The following is a 21,881-nucleotide window of genomic DNA, read 5'->3' as shown; positions in this document are numbered from 1 at the left end:
GCTTCATTTTTTTGTCTGTGAACATAGAGCTGATGTGACTTGCCAAAAAGCTCCAGTTTTGACTCATCTGTCCAAAGGACATTCTCTCAGAAGGACTGTGGCTTGTCAATATGCATTTTAGCAAATTCCAGTCTGGCTTTTTTATGTTTTTCTTTCAAAAGTGGAGTCCTCCTGGGTCTTCTTCCATGGAGCCCACTTTCGCTCAAAAAGCGACGGATGGTGCGATCAGAAACTGACGTACTTTCACCTTGGAGTTCAGCTTGTATCTCTTTGGCAGTTATCCTTGGTTCTTTTTCTACCATTCGCACTATCCTTCTGTTCAATCTGGGTTCGATTTTCCTCTTGCGGCCGCGCCCAGGGAGGTTGGCTACAGTTCCATGGACCTTAAACTTCTAAATAATATTTGCAACTGTTGTCACAGGAACATCAAGCTGCTTGGAGATGGTCTTGTAGCCTTTACATTTACCATGCTTGTCTATTATTTTCTTTCTGATCTCCTCAGACAACTCTCTCCTTTGCTTTCTCTGGTCCATGTTCAGTGTGGTGCACACAATGATACCAAACAGCACAGTGATTACTTTTCTCCATTTAAATAGGCTGAATGACTGATTACAAGATTGGAGACATGTGTGATACTAATTAAAGAAACTAATTAGTTTGAAATATCACTATAATCCAATTTATTATCTTTTCTAAGGGGTACCAACAAATGTGTCCAGGCCATTTTAGAATATCTTTGTAGAATAAGCAATAATTCATCTCTTTTCACAGCTTCTTTGCTTTATTCTATGACATACCAAAGGCATGCAAGTATACATGATAAAATAGCTTTTAATTTCATCACTTTTCAGGAGGAATGAAGCATTATTTCAATGAGCTGTAAGGGTACCAACAAATTTGAGCACGTCTGTGTATATATATATATATATATATATATATATATATATATATATATATATTATAGGCTTATAAGCTTTTGATACCATGGTAACTACACTCACTTATTTCTATTTAAATCTAATAATGTGAGAAAGGAATAATTGATTGTTGCATCATTTTCATGGTATTGCATCTATTTATCTTTGTCTCCGCTTCATTATTTTTATCATTAAGTTTTTTGAAATAATGAAGCATTATTTCAATGAGCTGTAAGGGTACCAACAAATTTGAGCACGTCTGTATATATATATATATATATATATATATATATATATATTACACACACACACATACTGTGTAAATGTATTACAACGTCTCAAGATTTGCCATTTATATCCGTTATATACCTACCTGTGAGAATTTAAATTTTCAATCAGTAATTAGTGATATAGAAATAACAGACACTGATGTGTGAAAATGTTAGACAACTTTGTGCTTTAATTAGGCATCTTAAACAACCAATATCTAAAAATAGACTCAGGCATTTTATCATTTGGGGCTATGTGTTCCTTTTCTCTTACTATTTTAAATTAACTGAATGTGTGGCCATCAATTAAATTAAAGCCATCAATTAAATTAGACAATCACTAATTTGCATATTTTGACAATTTTTCCAGTTTTTCAGGTTGTATAACTATATATATATATATATTTTTTTTTAATCAACAGTAATAGAAGAATAATAGACGTGTTGGGTTATCAAAAACTTTCTTTATGTCCCAGTCGTAAAAACAAAATAAGAACCAATATTCAATTACAAGGCATACTTTTCTTAAATATAAAATTCAAATCGAAGCCCTGAGCGTTTAATACCCCTGTACACAACAATGCCTGTAATTTAGCTTTGTGAATGATGTTCACTGGGGATGTTACGATGAAAACAGATCAAAAGCATACATAAGTGAAACAGATTTTAAAAAATGACATGACCTTGTGCATTGGAGACACAACAATCAGTTAACAATTCTCGCAACATCTATTGTAAGTAAAAGTAATTTATTACTGTATCTAGCCCATGCTGTATTCCAAGCTCAATATGCATAAAGCAGATGCTGTGATGTTCTCAGTTTGTCATATAATTTATAGCTGTCCTTGTTATAGTGGTACCTAATACTAAGGTTTTACAAATTGCTCAATATTAAAAACAAATATTCAATCATGGCTCTGTTGCATTTGTTTATTACATGTTGTCTACACTGAATGATTACTTATTTGTACCCAAGAAGTAATGAAATATATGCACATGGTTTATGTTCTTACTGTGGTAAATCGTGCTTAGAAAGTAGTCAGTTTGGAGAGTTAGCATCATCTTGACAATATTTATTCAGGCCAGTAATGATGTCTTTAATGATAGCCAGCAATCAATATTTGCATTTTACATAGTGCTGGAGTAAGATTTTATATGTCATGCATGATGTGCCTCAGCAGACAGAAATACCCACAGAATAAAGGGCCACTGTTTGCTGTCTTTATGACCATTCAAAAATAGGAGAAAATATATACCTTTTTTCAGTCTAATGTTTACATTGTTTACTACACTGTTTCAAACTAGACATAACAGAAATGCCCCATACCTGGAGTTAGGGGCTACTCCCAGTCCAAGGGCCATATTATGCCACTGGTGTACTATTACAAAGGAAGGACCAAAACATTTAAAACACCCGTCATATCACTGTCAACCGGCTGTGGAGTCACCACAGGCAGCCAGGATGGAAATTATTTAATGTGACTGCAACATTGTTTAATTGTTCTGGAGGGATAAGTGAGAATACGTAAATGATTCCCATTATTCTTTCAGGAAAGTTGGGGGTGGAAATCGGCATCAAAATCTGATCTTCAGACGCTTTAATATTGAGACTGTTCCTGCCATATTAAGTTAACCAGCTAGTTAACTGACTTGTGACTTTTGGAACAACTGCAGATGCAGTACATATTGCTAATTTTGAAGCTTAATGTTTTCCATAGCTGATAGCAAACATATTGTTAAATAAAATAAGTAAGAGAGTGACACTTTAAAAGCGTAATGGACATTCAGAGCAATTCCAGCAGTTCAATTTTTGTAACGGTCCATCAAGAATAAAAAGCAAAAAAGTGATTTTTTTTTACATTTTGAAAATAATTTATAATTGATCTAATTAGTTGTGTCAAGAACATGATCAGGGAAAACAGTGACCAAACACAATAGTTAGTTCAGGTCCTACTTAAGTGGACAGGTAATCCGTGTTATCATTTCACAGAACGTGTTTTCCCTGTTAACATTTTGCCCTATGTTAAAAGATTGATTAAATGGAGTCCACAGTGTGTACGGTAAACACTAAGACAAAAATAGACAAATTATTGCTAATGCAAGAAGTCATTTTGAGACAAATTGTGAACTCACGGTCACTGGTGGCAGCTGAGTTTTCATACACCATGCTGCTGTCTGGCTTGTTGGGGATGTTCTGCTGGTCTGGCTCGCTGGCACAGTGGCTGCCTAGGCCGAGGTCGTGGCTGAGGTCCTGCAGTCCGAGAGCCGGGGAGCTGGCGGGTCTGGAGCTGGTCACGGAGCTGGAAGGTCGTGAATTAGCACAATTCTGTACCGGGCATAAGAAAACACGGAAAGAAACCTTTCATTTGACGGTAACAAATACATTTCCATTATTTATATAAAATATGTATACCAGTTTGTAGACAGCACCTATTGCACATCTCTATGAAGCATTGTGGTTAAGACAACGGGGCCTTCTGAATCAGTAATGTATCATTTCCATTCGAAGCACGATATTCCATATCATCATCCATGACATTTCTGATGGTTGCATCACACTGAGAGCTCAAAGCTGTACTCCAAATACTATTAGACAAACACTAATTTGAATTCCGAAACAAATAACTTGCTATTTGCTTTGTGTAGCAAATAACTGTTCTGTATTACAATTTTGTATTCATAAATCACTCTCAAATGGCTCCGTTTGTTTTTAAATATCATTGCATTTAAGAAAATATTCTGTATTGATGGTTATATAGAGAAAATGTGCAAAATACAAAGAATACAAAGCACAAGGATTACAATTTAATTGGGCCATCACTACCCTTCAAATAACCGTGGAAATATTAAAAAACCAATCCATAATTCATAAAATATCCAAAACCATCAATTATCTTTATCACCGTTGTTTGTTTTGTTATTTGGCAAAAACGTAACTCAAAAATGTTATACTGATGTACAATAAAAAAGAAGAAGACATTTCTTCAGGAAATATCTGTGAAGGGAACAAGAATGTCCCAAATAAGACTCCTTTGGTTCAGTGTTTCCTGAGGATTGCCTATTCAACAGGAGGCATTTCTTGTATTTGTTATGTTGTTATATGGAAAATAGTACATAGAGAAAGCTGCTTAGGTAAAAGTCATTGGACTGAGCAGAATACACTACTGCATGGATCTCCCTTTATTTACAACTGAACATAAAATGCTACAAGATAAAACAACACTTGTTAAATAAATAAGTGTACAATTAGCAGCTTTAAAACATATGGATTATTCATTTGTTAAAAAGAGACATTTAGTAAATAGTAAAAGGATGTAAATTGGGTGATCTGAATGCATGTTCCCCAGAGACTCTGCGAAACAAGGTGAAGCCATTAGATAATCATTGTGTTCCTTAAATAACAACCCCCCTCCATCCCCCCAAAAAATCAATGGTCTACTCTTTTCTATTTGTAGCCGTTTCTCACAGGTAATTAAGTACATGTGAAAACTGGGAAGAAAAACACAAATAAATAAACAACGAACCCAAGTACACCTGATTAAGCATGAATAATTTAAAACTCATGCTCCCTGGATACTGTGTATACAGTCAAACATACAGGGCAGCACTGGGGAGAACCTGTATGTATAGTATTTAGTCTTTGGTTGCAGGTTCCCAATGAAGTCCTTGTCTTTTGTATACATTTACAGGGTTATATCTCTGTCATTTAGGCTGAGCTGTGGAATGACAGCTAGGTTGCTGTATAAACCTGTGTTGGCTAGTAACACCAACCTTTTTACATTTATAATAAATTCAAAAGAAGAATAAAGAAACACACATACAGCCTCCTTTGGTCATTCTCCACTATGATTGGATAACTGGTTCCAGGGAAAGTGCTGCTTAACTAGTAGCTGTTGACTGCTGCTCAGCCGGAGGTCACCTGTTTATCTCTGTAGCATCTGTACACGTGTACAATTTATCTATTCCAATTTCATCAAGCAGTGAAGTGCTGATAGATCAGTTTTAGATACATTCAAATAGATACACCCCCTCTCGCTTATTTAATAAGAAATTGTATTAGTAATCAATAACCCTAGAGCACTGAGAAGTCCTAATAAACCAGGAGTAACAGATTAACTGTTTTCCAATCTGTGGGATGAGCAACCCCCATCCCAGACAAGATGATCCCACCTTCTATCCAGGCTGCAAAAGCTGGACAACTAGCACAAACAGATACCTACAGTACATGTTTTACCATTCAAAATGCTAATCTGATCAGCTGTCTTTTCCAGACATGCTTTGTGTCTGATTTGGGTGTGGTATTAGGCATGAGAGATCATCTTCTATGCTAAGACAGTGCCTGTCAGCGAGCAAGGCCAAGGAGGGGACTCAAAACCAGTGACAACATTTTTTAGCATTCCATGTGATTTTTTTTTTTTTTTTTAAGTGCATCATACAGCAAATGTAATGACAAAAACAGTATATTAAACAAAATATACATGAATGAAAAAAAATGTCAGCTTTAGCACAGAAAGTCATACCCAAAAATTCAATATGAAAAGGTGGGTATTTCCATTCATAACTCCTATAGTAAGAAATGAAGTAGACATTGAACTGAATGGTTTAAGTTACATTAAGGTTAAATTAAGGTTAGAGATGTGTATGTATGTATATATATTATAATATATATATATATATATATATATATATATATATATATATTATATACACACACACACACACACACACACACATACTAGCTGCAGTGTCTTACATTAGTAAACCTTTTTTGTAAGGAAACAATGTTGCTGCTGATGCAAGACAAGTTTCTGTCCCTGCTACTGTTCACTTGTTCAACCATTGGCAAAAATGATGGAATTGAATTAGACACATTTGAGATGAATTAGACACATGGGCTCAGTTATCTTTGCTTGCATCTCAATACCTCCTCCATCACACCAAGATGGCAGTCATGGCAGAAAGAAAACCACACATGAGAAGTCAGCAAACTTCAGACCAAATGGACATTTTCTAACTAAACAAAAGATGTAAATGGAGGCTTCCAAGAATTACATGTGTATATTTCTCTTTTTTTCTCCCTAGATCATGTCAAAACTTGAATTAGGATTAAAAAAAAAAAACTAATCTACTTCCAATTTAAATCCATATTTCAGTGCTATCACAGTTCTGAGCACAATCTATTGAAAGGCGATCGTTTTTTATTTCATAGATGCTACTGACAGCTTTATTTCACAAAGCAATCTTGCACTGTGTGTACAAGTGGCAGGTCACAGAGGTCATACAGCAGGTGTTAACTGCGAGGGAGCCTGGTCAATATTATGTTTAATAAAGCCTACGGGGCTACGCAAAAAAGCATTTTATGCAGTTGGTTTTCTGATCAAGGAAATGTACTTTATAAGATTCAGTACCACCAGCAGTCACAATCATGCTTCACATGTACAATGGGTTGTTAAAATGGGACATAGCTCACATGTATGAGTTTACTATGCATTATCAAACAACTGGGCTCTATGCATTAGAATTCATTCTAGTTCATTTCTACTAGAACGCCTCCAAAACAGAGCTGGACTCTTCACTCCTGATTACCCTTTATATACACCTGTGACTGCAGCCTAATTAATCACCATTTATTACATTTACGGCTCCAGTCACATTCCCACGTGTGTTCTGGCAGGGAGGAATTTAACCCCTTCCCTGACAACCCAATATTCCCCACAGGGCTTTCACTCTGCCACACCGACCCTGTGGAAACTCGACAGTAAATACATAATTGACCACAGGGGCAAAATCATTGAACACTTTCCAGCGTTAGTACTGACAGATAAAGAACCTGAAATGATGGGTTGTGTTGAATAAAATAATACACTGTAGTAGTAATGTAGGTATCAGAGAGTCCAAAAAGGAAAAAAAATAAGTATACAGTAGATATTGAAATTTACTTTTGAATGACTGTATAACAAAGTAGATGTTTTTTTTTTTCCAAATGTTGCATTGTATACTGTTCTCCCGATTTCCCATATCTATATGATATTGAGTAACTGAGTAATAAACTTGTCTGGAGCACAGGTTTGTTAGATAGATGTCTTCCGAATTACATAATGAATTAGGACAATTCATGAATAAAGAAACATTTTCTATATAAATATAATACTGCTGCCTGCAACTCTTGCGTTTTCTATCTTCATGCCTCAAATGGGTAGTTAGAATTTAGGAGACTGCTACACAGCCCTATAGGGGTATGTGATAATATTGACAAACAATATATCAGCTACCTGGGTATATTTGGTTCAATCATTTTTTACAAGTTACAATTTTTATAGTGTCAACTTGTCAAGGGGTCAAAGGGAAGAACAGGAAATATTCTCAAATCAATCTGCCTTTAGAAATGGTCTCATTTCATTACCTGATGTTGCTGTGGAAGACTGGGACAAACTGCTATGTCTCATAAACCACCACAACCCGGGTCGCGTTAATGTGATCATTCATAAGGGACAAGTCATAGCGGGGCTGCCATTAACTACTTTTAAACCACTTGGCAGGCCTAAGTGATCTCAGGGAGCTGCTGCAGATATAAATACTACTCTGACAGTTTATTGCCAAGGGACAGCTCCTCTAGGATTAGAAACCTGTAACCCAACAGTACAGATGTCATTGAAAGGATTAAGGTGATTTTCTTCACTATACATATTTGGTATGTACAATGATTGTTTGTCATGTACTGTATACATCGCACAAGAGAATGGAAATCTATTAGTGTGCTACTCCAATAAAACATGTAATATCTATGCAATAATATTCATAAGATTATTGGAAAATGAATTGCCTACTTTCAAACCTATTATAACAAATTCCTCAGCAATTTCAAATAAATGCAAGCACTTACCGAGAAGTTCTGAGCTCTTCTTCTTTCTTTAATTCTGTCGATTGTGCTCCGTACCTAGACAACGAAACATACTGTACTGTTCAAAGATAATGTATATTAAACAGACGGCTACTTTTCTTACATGTTGAAATTAAATAACCCCAATTGCTTGGTGAACAAGCTAAAAAAAAAAATAAGAAAAAGGTTTCAAATCAATAAGCATTAGAAAATAGAAGAATAAAAATGTTACAGGTTTGTCAAGGGTAATGGGACCAGAAAGTGACACATAGTTCCTGCAAACTACGGAGACTACTTTAAGCTATCATCTGTCACACTGCAGAGTGCTCCAGAGATAAAGCTATTGAAGACTGTGTCTTCTTGCAGAACAGATTGGAGTTGTATTCACTAAACCAAGGTAGATGAGGTAGAGAAACAAAACACCCAGCAACCCATCCCTTAAAACCATTCCAGTCGTTGAATTTTAATAATGATGTAAAACATTTCCTGTTTTTTATGTATTGAACAGATTGTATTGTATTTGAAGAACAACGACTACTAGAATGTATACATTAAAGCGATACAATTTCTTAAAAAAATTAATCAGTTCAATAAATGAAAACTGGGTGTATATATGAATAAATTATGTGTTGCTACATGAAATGCCAGGGCTGTTCATTAATTTTCCAGCAAGGACACTGTCAACAAAACCCTTCCAGCATGGCCCTGCTTTTGCACAAAATAATTAATAAGTAATATTGCTAGCATTTACTTATACAGTGTGGTCTGAGCCATTACAATCACATCTGGGATTATGAGTTTTGACAGTAATGACAAACGTTTTGACCATAAACCTTTCTCTGTCTTCAAAAATGTCTTTAAGTGTGACTGTTCAAGTTCAGAGTAATACCTACAATGTAACTAACTGCTAGTCTTGCTCTATTTGTGCAATACATTGTTTTTTTTTTTTTAAATGCCATACTGTACACTGCTGAAGTCCATTGTGTGCATATCACATTGTTCATTTATAGGATCAGCTATAAAGTTATGTGTCCGAGGCCTCATCTTATTCGCTCAGCTTTGTGTTCAGTGATGCTAGCTAACCATATGGGCTTCAACAGAGCTCACTTTTTTTGCATCATTGTGTTCCCCATAAGTTTTTCCGTGCCAGTTCTGAAATTGCACACTGTACTGTACATTGGCTAGATAAGCCAAAGAGCTAATGGGCTCAATTACAAAATAGAACAGTATTACGTGGACCACGTATTGAACACCTAGCAATTAAATAAGAGCTCATTAACAACAACATGATCATAATAACTGCAATCTGATAGTCAGAAGCATTACCACAAAGCTGCACTTTTGTTTTCCTTTGTAAAAAAAAGAAAATTCAAAACTCTCACATTAACCACACAGCAAAATATTTTCTACAAAGTTTCAAATGTAAACACCTAGAAATTTATTTTATTTTAAGTACTTCTTTTTCCGTAAAAAATATTATTTGCGCTATAAAATGGAATGGAAACTGTTTAGTAAAATGCCTGGTAGTTTCTATGTATGTAGATAAAAAAATAAGAATTACAATAATGTAAATGAAATACGCAGTATGTTCACACTACAAAGGTTTATATTATCATACTGATAAATATTATCATACTGATAAATATAACAATGTCATATCTAACCAACCCAGACAATTGATGTAAAATCCAATATGTGACAGTTAGATAAGAAAGACATTAGCTTCCAAGTTAACTTAATTTTCTGAGAAACAAATGTGTGGGTTGATTGTGACCTTTGCTATGCCTGATCTGTATACCACCATGGCTGTACATTTTCTCTGTTATTCAAGATGTAGGAAGGAAAGGAATACATGTATAAAAGGTCTTTAAGATTTATAGCTGGATGCTTCTTGGCTGAAGATTTCCGTATTGGTTTTATGACACTACCCGGTTCCATTTTCATTCAGGAAACTCATCACTGTGGCACTGGGTGTTAACAGTTTAAACATATTTTTAACAATTCTTATTTAGTGCATGCTTAATAAACTATATTAATATATATGACAACCTGTTTTTGCAGGTTTCATTGTATGTGCTGCTGTCTCCTAAGATCTTTGTATATAAAGACGGTTTACTATTACTTAGAATAGCTGTGGCACTACCATAATTTGGATTTAATGTAAGCCTTGTAATCAGGTTAAGATGTTAATATATTTTAAATATATTAAAATAATATATTTTGTAGATTAACATAGTTATCACAGTACCTTTTTTAAATCTCTGATATATTTTTTAAAGGGAAACTGGTAATTATCATGAAGGCGCTAGTTTGAGTTGTTTGTCTACTTTTTTTAATGGTAAAATGTGTTTCCGTTGTAACAAATATAGACCTTTAATCAACCTTGTTTCAAGAGTCACATACACTAAACATTAGGAAGAAATTGGAAATTGATACAATAAAATGATACAGGGAAAGTTCAAGATAACATCCAACGTATGAGCTATTTCTTCCCAATTTATGGTTATACATGCAGTGTGATAATCTCTTCTGATTACAGAGAATCATCTTGGGCATTCAGGATGCCACAGAGAAACTGTTATAACCAAAAAGCAGATGCTGATTATGTTTTTATTGTAATTTTAAATAAATGCCCATATGAGGACAAAAACAAATGGAAAAATTTGAATATGAATGACTACTTTACTGGGCAAGGTGACACTGCCCAAAATAAGAGGTGATCCATGACTAATATTTAATTTAGTGATGTAAATCTGAGATCATTCCTTTCAGCTTTTCAAAATTGTTCTATTAAGTAAAGCAATCCCTGTTTGTGCTTTTGTGTCACAGGTGAAACTTAAAAACTGTCTGTGTTTTTTTGTCACAGCTAACACTGTCTTAAAATGTAAGAATAGCAGAAATGATTGCATTTCATATTTACAAGCCCCTTTTCTAAATCATAGAGCATACACGGGTTGCTCACAAATTGTGAAGACCCCGGGTCAAGGAGAACTTGGGAGTTAGAAAATGGATTCCTATACACTAAAAAAGCCACTTAAGCAAGAATGTAGCAATGATTTATTTTACAATGTGGAATGTCAGCTCTGAACCTCTGCTGTGTCAAAGCAGCACGATGACTCAGGGACACCTTCTTATACCTCGCAGTGAAGATTACAAAACAGCCATGCAGCACGGTCTCAAAGAGCCAGTCTCGTCTCTTGGCCTCTGCCAGTTTGTATTTTTAAAGGCCTATTGTACTGAAGCATTAAAGAGTGCCCTCTTGTTTAAAATGGTTAAGCAGCATTGATTGACCTTGGATGTCTAACTATAGGTGCCTATGTACTGTTGTCGTTGAGAAGTGTGTACGCTATCCTTTCAAGATCGATTACTGTAAAATAACAGCTACATTTAACTCAAGGTAAATGAAGCACTCTAATATTCTGTGCCTTGGTGAATTAAAAGTAACCTATTGGAAAATGTAATGTAATTCAAATGTAATGTAATTCAAAACGGCTAGTCCCTCAAATTCCACTTCCAAATTAGGGCTGTTAAGGTGGAATGGAACTTGCAGACCCACATTACCAAACATAACCTGTCTTCTAGACTTCCCCTTGAGTACGCTCATGTACATAAACTTTCTATAATCACTATAGTCATCTTTTATCAGTCAACAGTCTAGTTCAGCCTAGAGACAATGCACTTTTTTGTAAATTTTGGTTTGCTTCCTGCACTACAGCTATGGCCAAAAGTCTTAAGAGACATAATAAAAATAAAAATAAAAATAAACTATATGAACATAATTTAGGTAATTTATTTAACATAAGTAAATCAAAAGAAACTACAAAATGATATTGCCCGAAACTACAACGTTGTTGTCAGTTTTTCGTTAGGTATATGGAAAACTACAAAGCAGTATGTAATTCAATATGTTAATGTAACATTATTCGGCAGGTTTTATTCGACTTTATGAAGCAAAATTAGTTCATTCTATAGGGTGATGTGAAATGTTTGGCCATAGCTGTATAATAGAGCTTTAATATGTCATATAACATTTCATGTTTTGGTCAAAGAGTGATGTAGAGGCAAGAGGTTTCAAGGGGACTGGATGGTCAACAAGGGTTTCTTTCTAAAACAACTACACGAATAATATATTAACTATAGTAAACAGACACCAAGGAATGTTTAAGTGTAATGTGGAACATAATTGTGTGACACTGCAGCTTTAAAATTATTTAAACATTTTTTTTCCCCAGTTTGCTGCCCTGCATATTTTTGCAACAGTCTAACAGCAGCCGCTACCAGTCCTGCAAGCCTAATGTCAGAATGTTAAATGGAGGGCCATGAGTTTAAAAACTTAAAGAGGCAGTGAAATATTAGCCAATGTTGCTGAGAAATGACTGCCTCTTTACTCAAGGTGTCAGTGTTTAATGGCGAGTCTGGGTGCATATAAGTTAGTCCAAGCATGAAGGGCAGTAGGACGCTCAAGTGGAAAGCCACCTCGTCCCTTTAGTTGGCGCGATCAGGAACTTGTCATTTCTCTCATTCACTCTGTCAGCCTTGAGACAGTCTATGCAGACTTACCTCTGTGTTGTACACCCCATATATCAGAAAGATGAAGAGGCCCTGCAGAACAAAATGGAGGGGAAAAGCGGTTACCTCTAATCATTTTGGCAGAAATATCCTAAATGAAAAATAATAATATTAACAAAAACAGAAAGCATTTTTTAGGAGAAAAAGAAGTTCCCAATCAGTCAAGGTTATATTCTTTTTATTTACCATATTATTTTGTTTTGTTTTATTATCATCATCATCTTCGGTTTGGATTTTAAATAAATTTGCTTAATTTTGCTCATATATTTAAATTGTAACAATCTTAAAATAAAAATGATTGTGGGTAAGACATCACACTGAATAAAGCTAATACAAACAGAAATAATAATTGAGGTGCTCAGTATAAGAATAGCATATCCCCCCACCTGTATTGTTTGTTTGTTTTACAGCTAAATACTACAGCAATAACAGCTTGGCACTGCTGCTCAGCCCCTAAGCCTAGTTAGGAATGTGGAAATTCAGGTCAAGTATCCAGAAGATGAAAGATATACAAAAAGAAGCAGGTTACTGAAGGTCTGGAACCTAAAATTAAAAATTCCACGCAGAATATAAACAAACAGTTCCCAAGATAGAAGTTTTAACCTGTTTGTGCAATTTACAGATTGACCCTCAGGACCGAATGATTTAGAGATCTGTGGGGTTCATACCAAATCTTTTTACATTTTAGTTTGTATTTCAAACCTGTCTGGATATGTGATATGGTATCACTCATAAATAAACAACCCCAGCCTCTTCACTGGTACAGCAGCTCCAGAGGAAGCCAATCATTTCATTACCTTTAGTAACACTTGCAGTGAAATTGCATTGTTTAGACTTCATCTATAATAATGTCAATTAATTCAGTTCATCTTTCCTTGAACAGCAGGGCAATTTGCACTTTTATCATGGATCTTTATCTTGTAGCTCATATTCCTAGTAGTGAAGAATTACAACATAATTACATAATAAAGTGACACATATGAGACACAGATTATGGGGTTGCAAGCAACCGGTCAGCGTCAGACCTCACAAGCTAAAAATGTAAGCTTCACAATGTGCATCATAATAATTCATGATTCCTATGAAGGTGCTTGTTGCGGTTGGGGTCAATCAAAAAACTGGGAGAAGCCTAGTAGTCTACTCTTCCAAACAGTATCCCTAATTCAAAGCAGCAAGCAGTGTACTGAGTCTCAAGTCTGAAAATGCCTGTCAGACAAGACAAAACCTAAATTGGGCTATTCCCATAGCCTGCTGGCAGCAATGCAATAACACCCTGCGTAAACCTTCCAGTGCTTCATTCGTTTCACCGCATGACAATTGACAACATGTACTCAATTAATTCACTTCAGCCCACATGGAATTATTTAATAGTAGAGTAAAGAACTTCACACATGCGTACAACATAGAAGTAGATGCACTTAAATGGTTAAAGCAACCTGAATTCTATTGCCTCAATTTAACTGCATCCCTCTTCTCTGAATGGCGGGGTTTCCATGAAAAAAAGAAATTTCTGGTAATTTTGGTTTCCAAGTAGTCATGGGCTTTTTAGAACCTTGCTTAAAACACAACTAAACTATATTAAGCACTATCATTTTATGAGCCAAATCGCTATAATTTGAATGAAGAGGTCTCTAGGCCCCTCGTACTGTATGCTTATTTTAGTCTTATTTGGTCAAAAAGCTAGCTAGGGCTGCCTCCAGCAGATCTCAGTAGTTAATAAAGAATTGCTTGGTACAGCTTTTAGTTATAGGTCAGGGGTTCACATAACTTTTAAAATTAGGGTCTCATGTGAGTACCAGCAGAAATGGTTTGGCACGCACCAAAATTAGGGGTCATCATCCAAGTCGCGGTGGTCTAGCTCCACCTCCTTCTCTGACAGTTCAAACAATTGGGATGGCAGTGTCAGAGACCACAGCAATAGTTTAAGTAGGAGTCCAGATTGCTGGTTATTACAATTTTTAACAAATCATCACGCATTCTGTATTTATTTAAAAATCCTACCAACATATTGCTGCCCTGGGGATTCAAAAGCAAAAACCCAAACACTTTATTAGTGTTGTTGAACACATTAGCTTGACGGCACAACGGTATTCATATAATGATATAACTGAGAGTGAAAAATACATTATATTAAGTAAAATGGTTAAGTAAATATTTTTACACTCACATTTAAATGTAACAGCTTTCAAACATCGATACCTTCTCTCACCCCTGCTCAGTTTGGGAAGCGAAACATCAGAGCGCTTCCTTAAAGCCACTCCCTGTAACTGCATCCCTCTTCTCTGAATGGACAGCTCAATAGAGATCCCTGCTGTCATTGGTTGTTTCAAGTGCCCATTAAAAGAAAATTATTGATCTTATGAACTGGAGTGCTTCCACCTATCACTCTCTATTTTTTAATAAAAACTTGAAGCAGCCAATGATAGCGCTAGCAGGGAGGGACTGTTGACAGAGCCTGGAGACTCAGGGTTAGGCAGGTATGGCTCACCTTGCAAGCGTGCGCACCCTCGTTGCCTTTATGAAAAATGCTTTCCTGTTAAAAATGTACCGACAGTACGCCTTTGCATCTTAAAGAATATGTAAGTCTGCATTTTTCTTTATTCATTTGCATGCATACCAGTTATGTGAACCCCTGGTTACAGTAGAACGTTGCATGAGATCATGTCAAAAATGGGATCTTCACTACTGAAGTCTCATGAACATAAAGACACAGCTTTCAGACATTTTTCCATGCAAAAAAAAACAAAGTAGCTTTTGGTCAACTTGCGCAGCTTTTTAGCGTGAGAAAGCTTATTTTATTCCTTTTAGTGGCAGTGTTATTGTAAAAAAACAGGCCTGTACAGCGTACCTGGCTACCAATACAAAGCCCAAGCCACAAAGTCATAATGTCATTTTTTATTCCTCTTTGTGGGTGCAGACTCATTTACTGGGGTACACAAGTACCCCGGATGGGGTTCTAGGGTTAAGTACATTGAACAAAGCTGCCCTTCACGGGTTTTGATAGTCTGTGGGTACAAACCTGACGACAAAATTAACAACAATATGCATTTGAAACCCTATGGAGACGGTTTTGAATGGTATGCAGAAACTAGAAGAAAGGTCATAGTTTAATGTATTCAGTCAAAATACTGCTGATTAAAATAATAACAGTAAGGAAGTGTACTATAAACCTTTCTATAGAATCTACCCGAGAATAGTGTGTCCCCCCTCAAAGTCCCCCATTATGTAGAGCACAAATATTTCTTTTCAAACTTAAGGCATACATCAGGGAAGCATTTACTGCTAAACCTAGATTGAGAGTGAATGCACTGTACACCACAATGAATAAGAGCCCTAGCTTCTCATTATTGTGTGACAAGATACAGAAATTCACTTTACTTTTCATTTAGGATCGTGTGCTCCAGTTTATGGATGTCTGCCTTTACGCTCTTACTTACTTCCCTGCTCCAGCTGTACGTAATAAATGATTATACATTTTCACAGATGACCACCCTCTCTTCTTGTCTTACCCTTAATGTACAAAGTTAGGAAGCCGCAGGTAAAAATTTCACAAACACTTATTTATGATGTTGTCCTTGGTAACAGAAATTTCAATGTACTGAAATGAAAAGTATGATTAAGGGGACACAGTGTCTCGGCAAGGAGAGTGGAGGGCAGCTTTCTATTTTCCACAGAAAATATATAATGCTTTCTGACAACAGTATTATACCAAATGGACTTGAAAGAGTAGTGATGGAAAGAAGTCACAAAGGTGTAGAAAATCTGCTCTGGGTTAATCCTCCAGGGTGCTAACTCGATTTTTGATTAATACCTAAAATAAATTTAGTTACAATATCTTTATATCTGTTTCTTTGCCTGAGATTAATAATTACAATTTATGGAACAAAATGAGTGAAATCAAAACAAACAAACAACCCCATTACACTAAATCAAAATCGATAAAAAAAATAAAATAAAAAAAAATCGACAAGTTGTCATGCACCTTCTATATATCACAATATTGTCAAAGAATTGTTCATAATTAACAGCACAGAAAATAGAAAATAGAAAACACACAGTCCTGTCTGTAAGGCCACAAAAATATAACTAAATCATTTTATACAAGCCTTGCATTCAATTTGATAAAAGCTATCCTTGGCTAAAATATGAAAACTACAAAGGTTTGGGCATTTGGCACAAATAAAATACATCAAGGACTAGGCTTCTTTTTATTCATTTTTGACAGACTCAAAAGACCAAAGATATCACAATCTGCCAAATTCATTCTCACAGAAAACTTCACAGAATTTTTTTTTAAATGCATTATATATCTTTAAATGCATTTGATGAACTGGGTAATGCAAAAAAAAAAATCTAAAGAAATTCCTCAGGTATAATAAATAAAAGAATGTACCAATTTTTTTAACTATTAAACAATTACTTTTCTTAAGTGTTTTAACCATTGCAGAGTGCAACTATCGTCATCAGGTCCTTGACAGCTTTCATTTACGTTACATGGCAGAAATAAAAAGAAAATGCAGACTAGAAGCAGAAGTCAAAATATTGTAATTAGTTTTAGCATTGAGTATGGTTTGCTCAAGATAAAATATACTGTATATAATTTTTGAACTGTGCCAAAAAAGAATATTTACCTATTAACATGTACACAAAGTGATACACGTGATCGTCTTATAACAAAAATAAGTATTAAATGTAACCACTTTAAATCAGCACTATAATTATAATGAATATACACATCATTTGTTTCAATAAAATATCTGTGTCAAATGATTTAGCAGGTTTTTTTTTTTTTTAACTAAATCAGACCATATATTTCAAACTGCGTTTTAGACAGAAACAAATACAGACATGGAAAATGACTTAAACATAGCTGAAAGAAAAAAAAAGAACATTTGCAAATTGAACAATTACCATAGATGTTACTGGGTGGGTGGTAAAGATTTAGCTTTAAAAAGAAGTGTAATATTTGTAGTATCAGGACAGTCATGACAGTATTTATACAACGTGACCCGTCTATAAGGTGTTTAAATTGTTCTGGTGGGATACATTCCTCAATGATTACTGTGTCTGATTCCTTCAGGGAAGTTGGGGGCAAAGTCTGTTCTGCAGACTTGCCCATAGAGTCACCACTTTAAAGACTGTTCCCTATGAAACATCAATAACTATTAATGTCTGTCAGGTCTTGCTCACTAAAACTGAGATGAAAACCCATTGAAACACATGTAAAGCACAATGCTTTTATGCATTAGTTAATCCACATTCAACAACTGTTAAAAAAAAGTTAAACTTATTAGAAAATCAGAATACAGATTAGATTGTAACCATAACTAGTACACATTTTTTGTTTTGTTAGTTTTATGATTAAATAATATCGTATTTTAAGGTACTAGAAAGGTTTCTAAACGGAGGACTATAAAAAGTGTGCCATGCAATCTAGAGCTCATATATTACACTGCATCAGAAACCACCGCTGACCCTTCAGTGCATCAGGTACTGAAATAATGCTTGACATGCAGTTATGCAATGTTTTACATAGCACACAAAACAAACGCAGTTGTTCCTTTTTGGTTTGGAATTGCATTTGCAAAGTTGCAGCAAAATATAAAATAGAATACAAAACAAAATGCACACTTTTAATAATTCACTCAAAACAGTAAAGCAAACCAATGATATTTGACATGACCCACTCTTTTTTTTAGATAACTGTGAAATAAAGTAATAACTATTTTAATAATTCAATACCGAAAACTTCAAAAAAGTTCAAATTACATTTATATCTGGAGCTCTGCAACAGTATTTGTCATCAGGACTTTTGGACTTTGCAATTCTCAAACATATGGTAGCAGTTATGTGAAAACTTACTTCAGTAAATCAGGACGTATTCATGTTTCATATCAGGTCTGTCCGTGACTGTCAGGAAAGTCCGTATTCTAACTTAAAATTGAAATCTGAACTAAATACAGAAAAAAAGGTCAGCCAAATGCGCTTACTTAAAAAGTTTCAGCTTTGTTTTCGTTACACAATATAGCTTAGTTTCGCTGAATCCCCTTTACGATTTTAGAAAATAAGTAGAGCTGCAAAACCTTTAATTCAATAACTTTCTCCAACATAGCAATAAAATATTGCCAGAATTAATGATCAATTGTAACCCGCTGTTCTGAATCTATAAACCGTATAACTGTAAAACAATGACAAAGGACAGGAAGTGTTAACACGGTGATTCCATCGCGGAGGTTAATAAATACAAAACTTTGATCTCCTATTTTTATTATTTCATTAGATCAAATCGATGGACTTAGGCAGACTTATAACACACTCTCCTGCCTTTCATTATTTTCTATGCCTTTTTGTTTTATCAATCTTGCCATAAAGGAATTTAACATTATGAATTTTGTATAAAAAAAATACCACTCTGCTACTGTAGTCTAGCAAATCATAAACATGTGCAAAAAATGAAAACAATGTAAAACCAATACAGGTATTTCCAATTCTTTTGATCTACACAATTCAAGCATTTCTGTTTCAAGCAGTTCTGGAAAATGTAAACGTATGGAACCAATTACTGCAATGAGAGACAAAGAGGTTAAACTGCAGTGAAAAAGTTCACACTTTATAGAAGGAATTGTTAATGTCTCTGACCCTTTTAGACAAAAACAGTTTAATTAGCTTGTATACATAATTTTAACTTGAACTGCTCACAGCCTTTAAAATCTTTCTGCATGTCAGTTGCAGCTGTACATTTGATGTATAGCAGAATGTGGAATTATATGAAATTTGTAACATGTCCAAAAATGATGTAAAGTCCTTGCTGCCAAAACTAGAAAATTAGCTTTCTTTCACTTAAACACTGAATAGAACTTTAGAAAATAAAACAAATAGAAATTTTAATTGAGCGAGTACTAAACTGATACCATCATGAACGTTACAGTTCCTTAACTTTACAGTACTAAAGAAAATTGAATAGCCCAGAATCACCAAAAGTTCACTTTTAAACCACCTTTTTATTCAACATTTTTAAATATTTATTATAAATAAATATACTTTTATATATTAAATATATAACTATATATTTAATATATTTCTTTGTATATACAGTATTATTTATATATACTTTTTTTTTTTTTTTTTAATTAAAATTGTAATTAAAATAAAAATAGGTACCGGTATAACATCTAAATTTATAAAAAATAAAATATGCCGTAAAATGTTTTTTTTTTTTTTTCCCCAACCTGGATTCACTGATCACTTGCAAGTTCTTATTTTACCTATATTAAAAACAATACTGTAGATAGCAGAAAAAGTGTCTTAAAATGTTCTATGAAAAGTACAGTTTGTTAACATGTGATACCAAAATGTTTTGACTCTAATTAGCTGGTTGATTGTTTACTACAAGCCTTGATATTCATCTAGCAAGAAATGTTTAAGAAAAAACAAAAGCTCACTTCAGTAACAAAGAATCACCTCCAGAAATCTCGTTGGCCCTGTTATCTTAATAAACGACTCCATTTTGAATCATCACTTTCAACAGGATATCAGATTTGACAGATGCAACAGATGTTGCTGAGTGCAGTCACAAGGACCTGGGATTAAAGTGGCAATTCAGAAGCATGAGAGGTAACTGCCTTTGACACTGTTGATCACTCTATTCTACTATCATCTCTTGCTGAACTGGGGATCTCTGGAACTGCTCTGGCCTAGTTCTCCTCCTACCTCTCCAACCGCACTTACCAGGTAACCTGGCGTGGAGCAACCTCCACACCTCACCCTCTCTTAACGGGAGTCCCCCAAGGGTCAGTCTTGGGTCCTCTCCTGTTCTCTCTCTACACCCGCTCCCTGGGCCCCCTCATCGCATCCTATGGTTTCTCATACCATTTCTATGCTGATGATGCTCAGATTTTCCTCTCCTTCCCCACCTCTGACTCCACCATCTCCTCCCGTATCTCTACCCGTCTGTCTGCTATTTCCTCCTGGATGCACTCGCATCACCTCAAACTCAACCTCTCTAAATCTGACCTCCTTTTCTTTCCCTCTCCTCCCCCTCCTCTGATCTCTCTATCTCTGTTCCTCTGGAATCTACCACACTCTCCCTCTTCCTCAGCTAAGAACCTTGGAGTCACCCTGGACCCCTGCCTCTCTTATTCCCAGCACATCTCCACTCTGGCACGCACTTGCCGATTCTTCCTGAACATCATCCAAAGAATCCGACCCTTCCTCACCAACTATGCTACCCAGCTCCTGGTCCAGGCCCTGGTACTCTCCCGCCTAGACTACTGCAACTCCCTCCTGGCTGGCCTCCCTGCGTCCGCCACCCGTCCGCTCCAGCTCATCCAGAACTCTGCTGCCCGCCTGGTGTTCTATCTGCCTCGCTTCGCCCTCGCTACTCCATTACTCCGCTCGCTCCACTGGCTCCCGATCACCGCTCGCATCCAGTTCAAGACTAGCCTACAGATGCCTTGACCAGACTGCACCCAGCTACCTCCAGACCCTCATCTCTCCCTACACCCCCACTCGACCTCTCCGCTCCGCCTGCACTAGAAGACTAGCTCTACCTCCGCTACGCTCCCCTGCCTCCAGAGCCCGCTCCTTCTCCACCTTTGCTCCGCAGTGGTGGAATGACCTTCCTACAGATGTCAGGACGGCCCAGTCCCTGACCACATTCCGGCGCCTCCTTAAGACTCACCTCTTCAAACAGCACCTGTAGAACTCCTCTGTTGTATCCTGGGACACTATCACCCTTCATGTAAATGTGCTTTATTTTGCTCTTATCTGCCCCCTATTTTACTGCATTTAATCCTGTACTTCAGAATACTGTAATCTGCCAAGTGTTTAACCTGTAGTACTTTGTATTTAATCACATCCTGATGTAACTATCACTATTTAATCATATCCTGATGTAACTATCACTATTATCTGCTGTATTATTGAATTTTGGTTTGTCACACTTGTACTTTGCTTGAACAAAAGTTATTGTATTTCTTGCTCTTATTGTATTACTTGTATTGTAACACTTGAAATGTATTTGCTTACGATTGTAAGTCGCCCTGGATAAGGGCGTCTGCTAAGAAATAAATAAATAAATAATAATAATAATAATAATAATAATAATACCACAAATACTGGATTTCCCCATGTACTGTAACCTTATCAATGAATGAAAACAAAAATACGTCTACCTCTGATAGCATGACACAGAGGGAGACAAACTCAAAAGTCCCCATCCCAGAGGAGATGGTTAAGCTAAACAGA

General features: G+C 35.7%; 1 protein-coding gene across 4 annotated transcripts in view; it reads right to left on the bottom strand.

The window, feature by feature from the left end:
• LOC117407150 (adhesion G-protein coupled receptor D2-like) overlaps positions 1-21,881 on the bottom strand; it is an 82,219-nt gene that overhangs the window by 39,725 nt on the left and 20,613 nt on the right. For all 4 annotated transcript variants that reach the window (XM_059031766.1, XM_034011846.3, XM_034924274.2 and 1 more), the window contains 3 exons: positions 12,627-12,668; positions 8,070-8,123; positions 3,320-3,512 (listed from right to left, as the gene is read on the bottom strand). In XM_059031766.1, coding sequence (XP_058887749.1) covers positions 3,320-3,512; positions 8,070-8,123; positions 12,627-12,668 — 289 coding nt within the window. The remainder of the gene's footprint in view (positions 1-3,319; positions 3,513-8,069; positions 8,124-12,626; positions 12,669-21,881) is intronic.

Source organism: Acipenser ruthenus, chromosome 10 (genome assembly GCF_902713425.1).
Source record: "Acipenser ruthenus chromosome 10, fAciRut3.2 maternal haplotype, whole genome shotgun sequence".
In the NCBI taxonomy this organism is placed as follows: domain Eukaryota; kingdom Metazoa; phylum Chordata; class Actinopteri; order Acipenseriformes; family Acipenseridae; genus Acipenser; species Acipenser ruthenus.
This window is presented reverse-complemented; position numbering and strand designations above follow the sequence as displayed.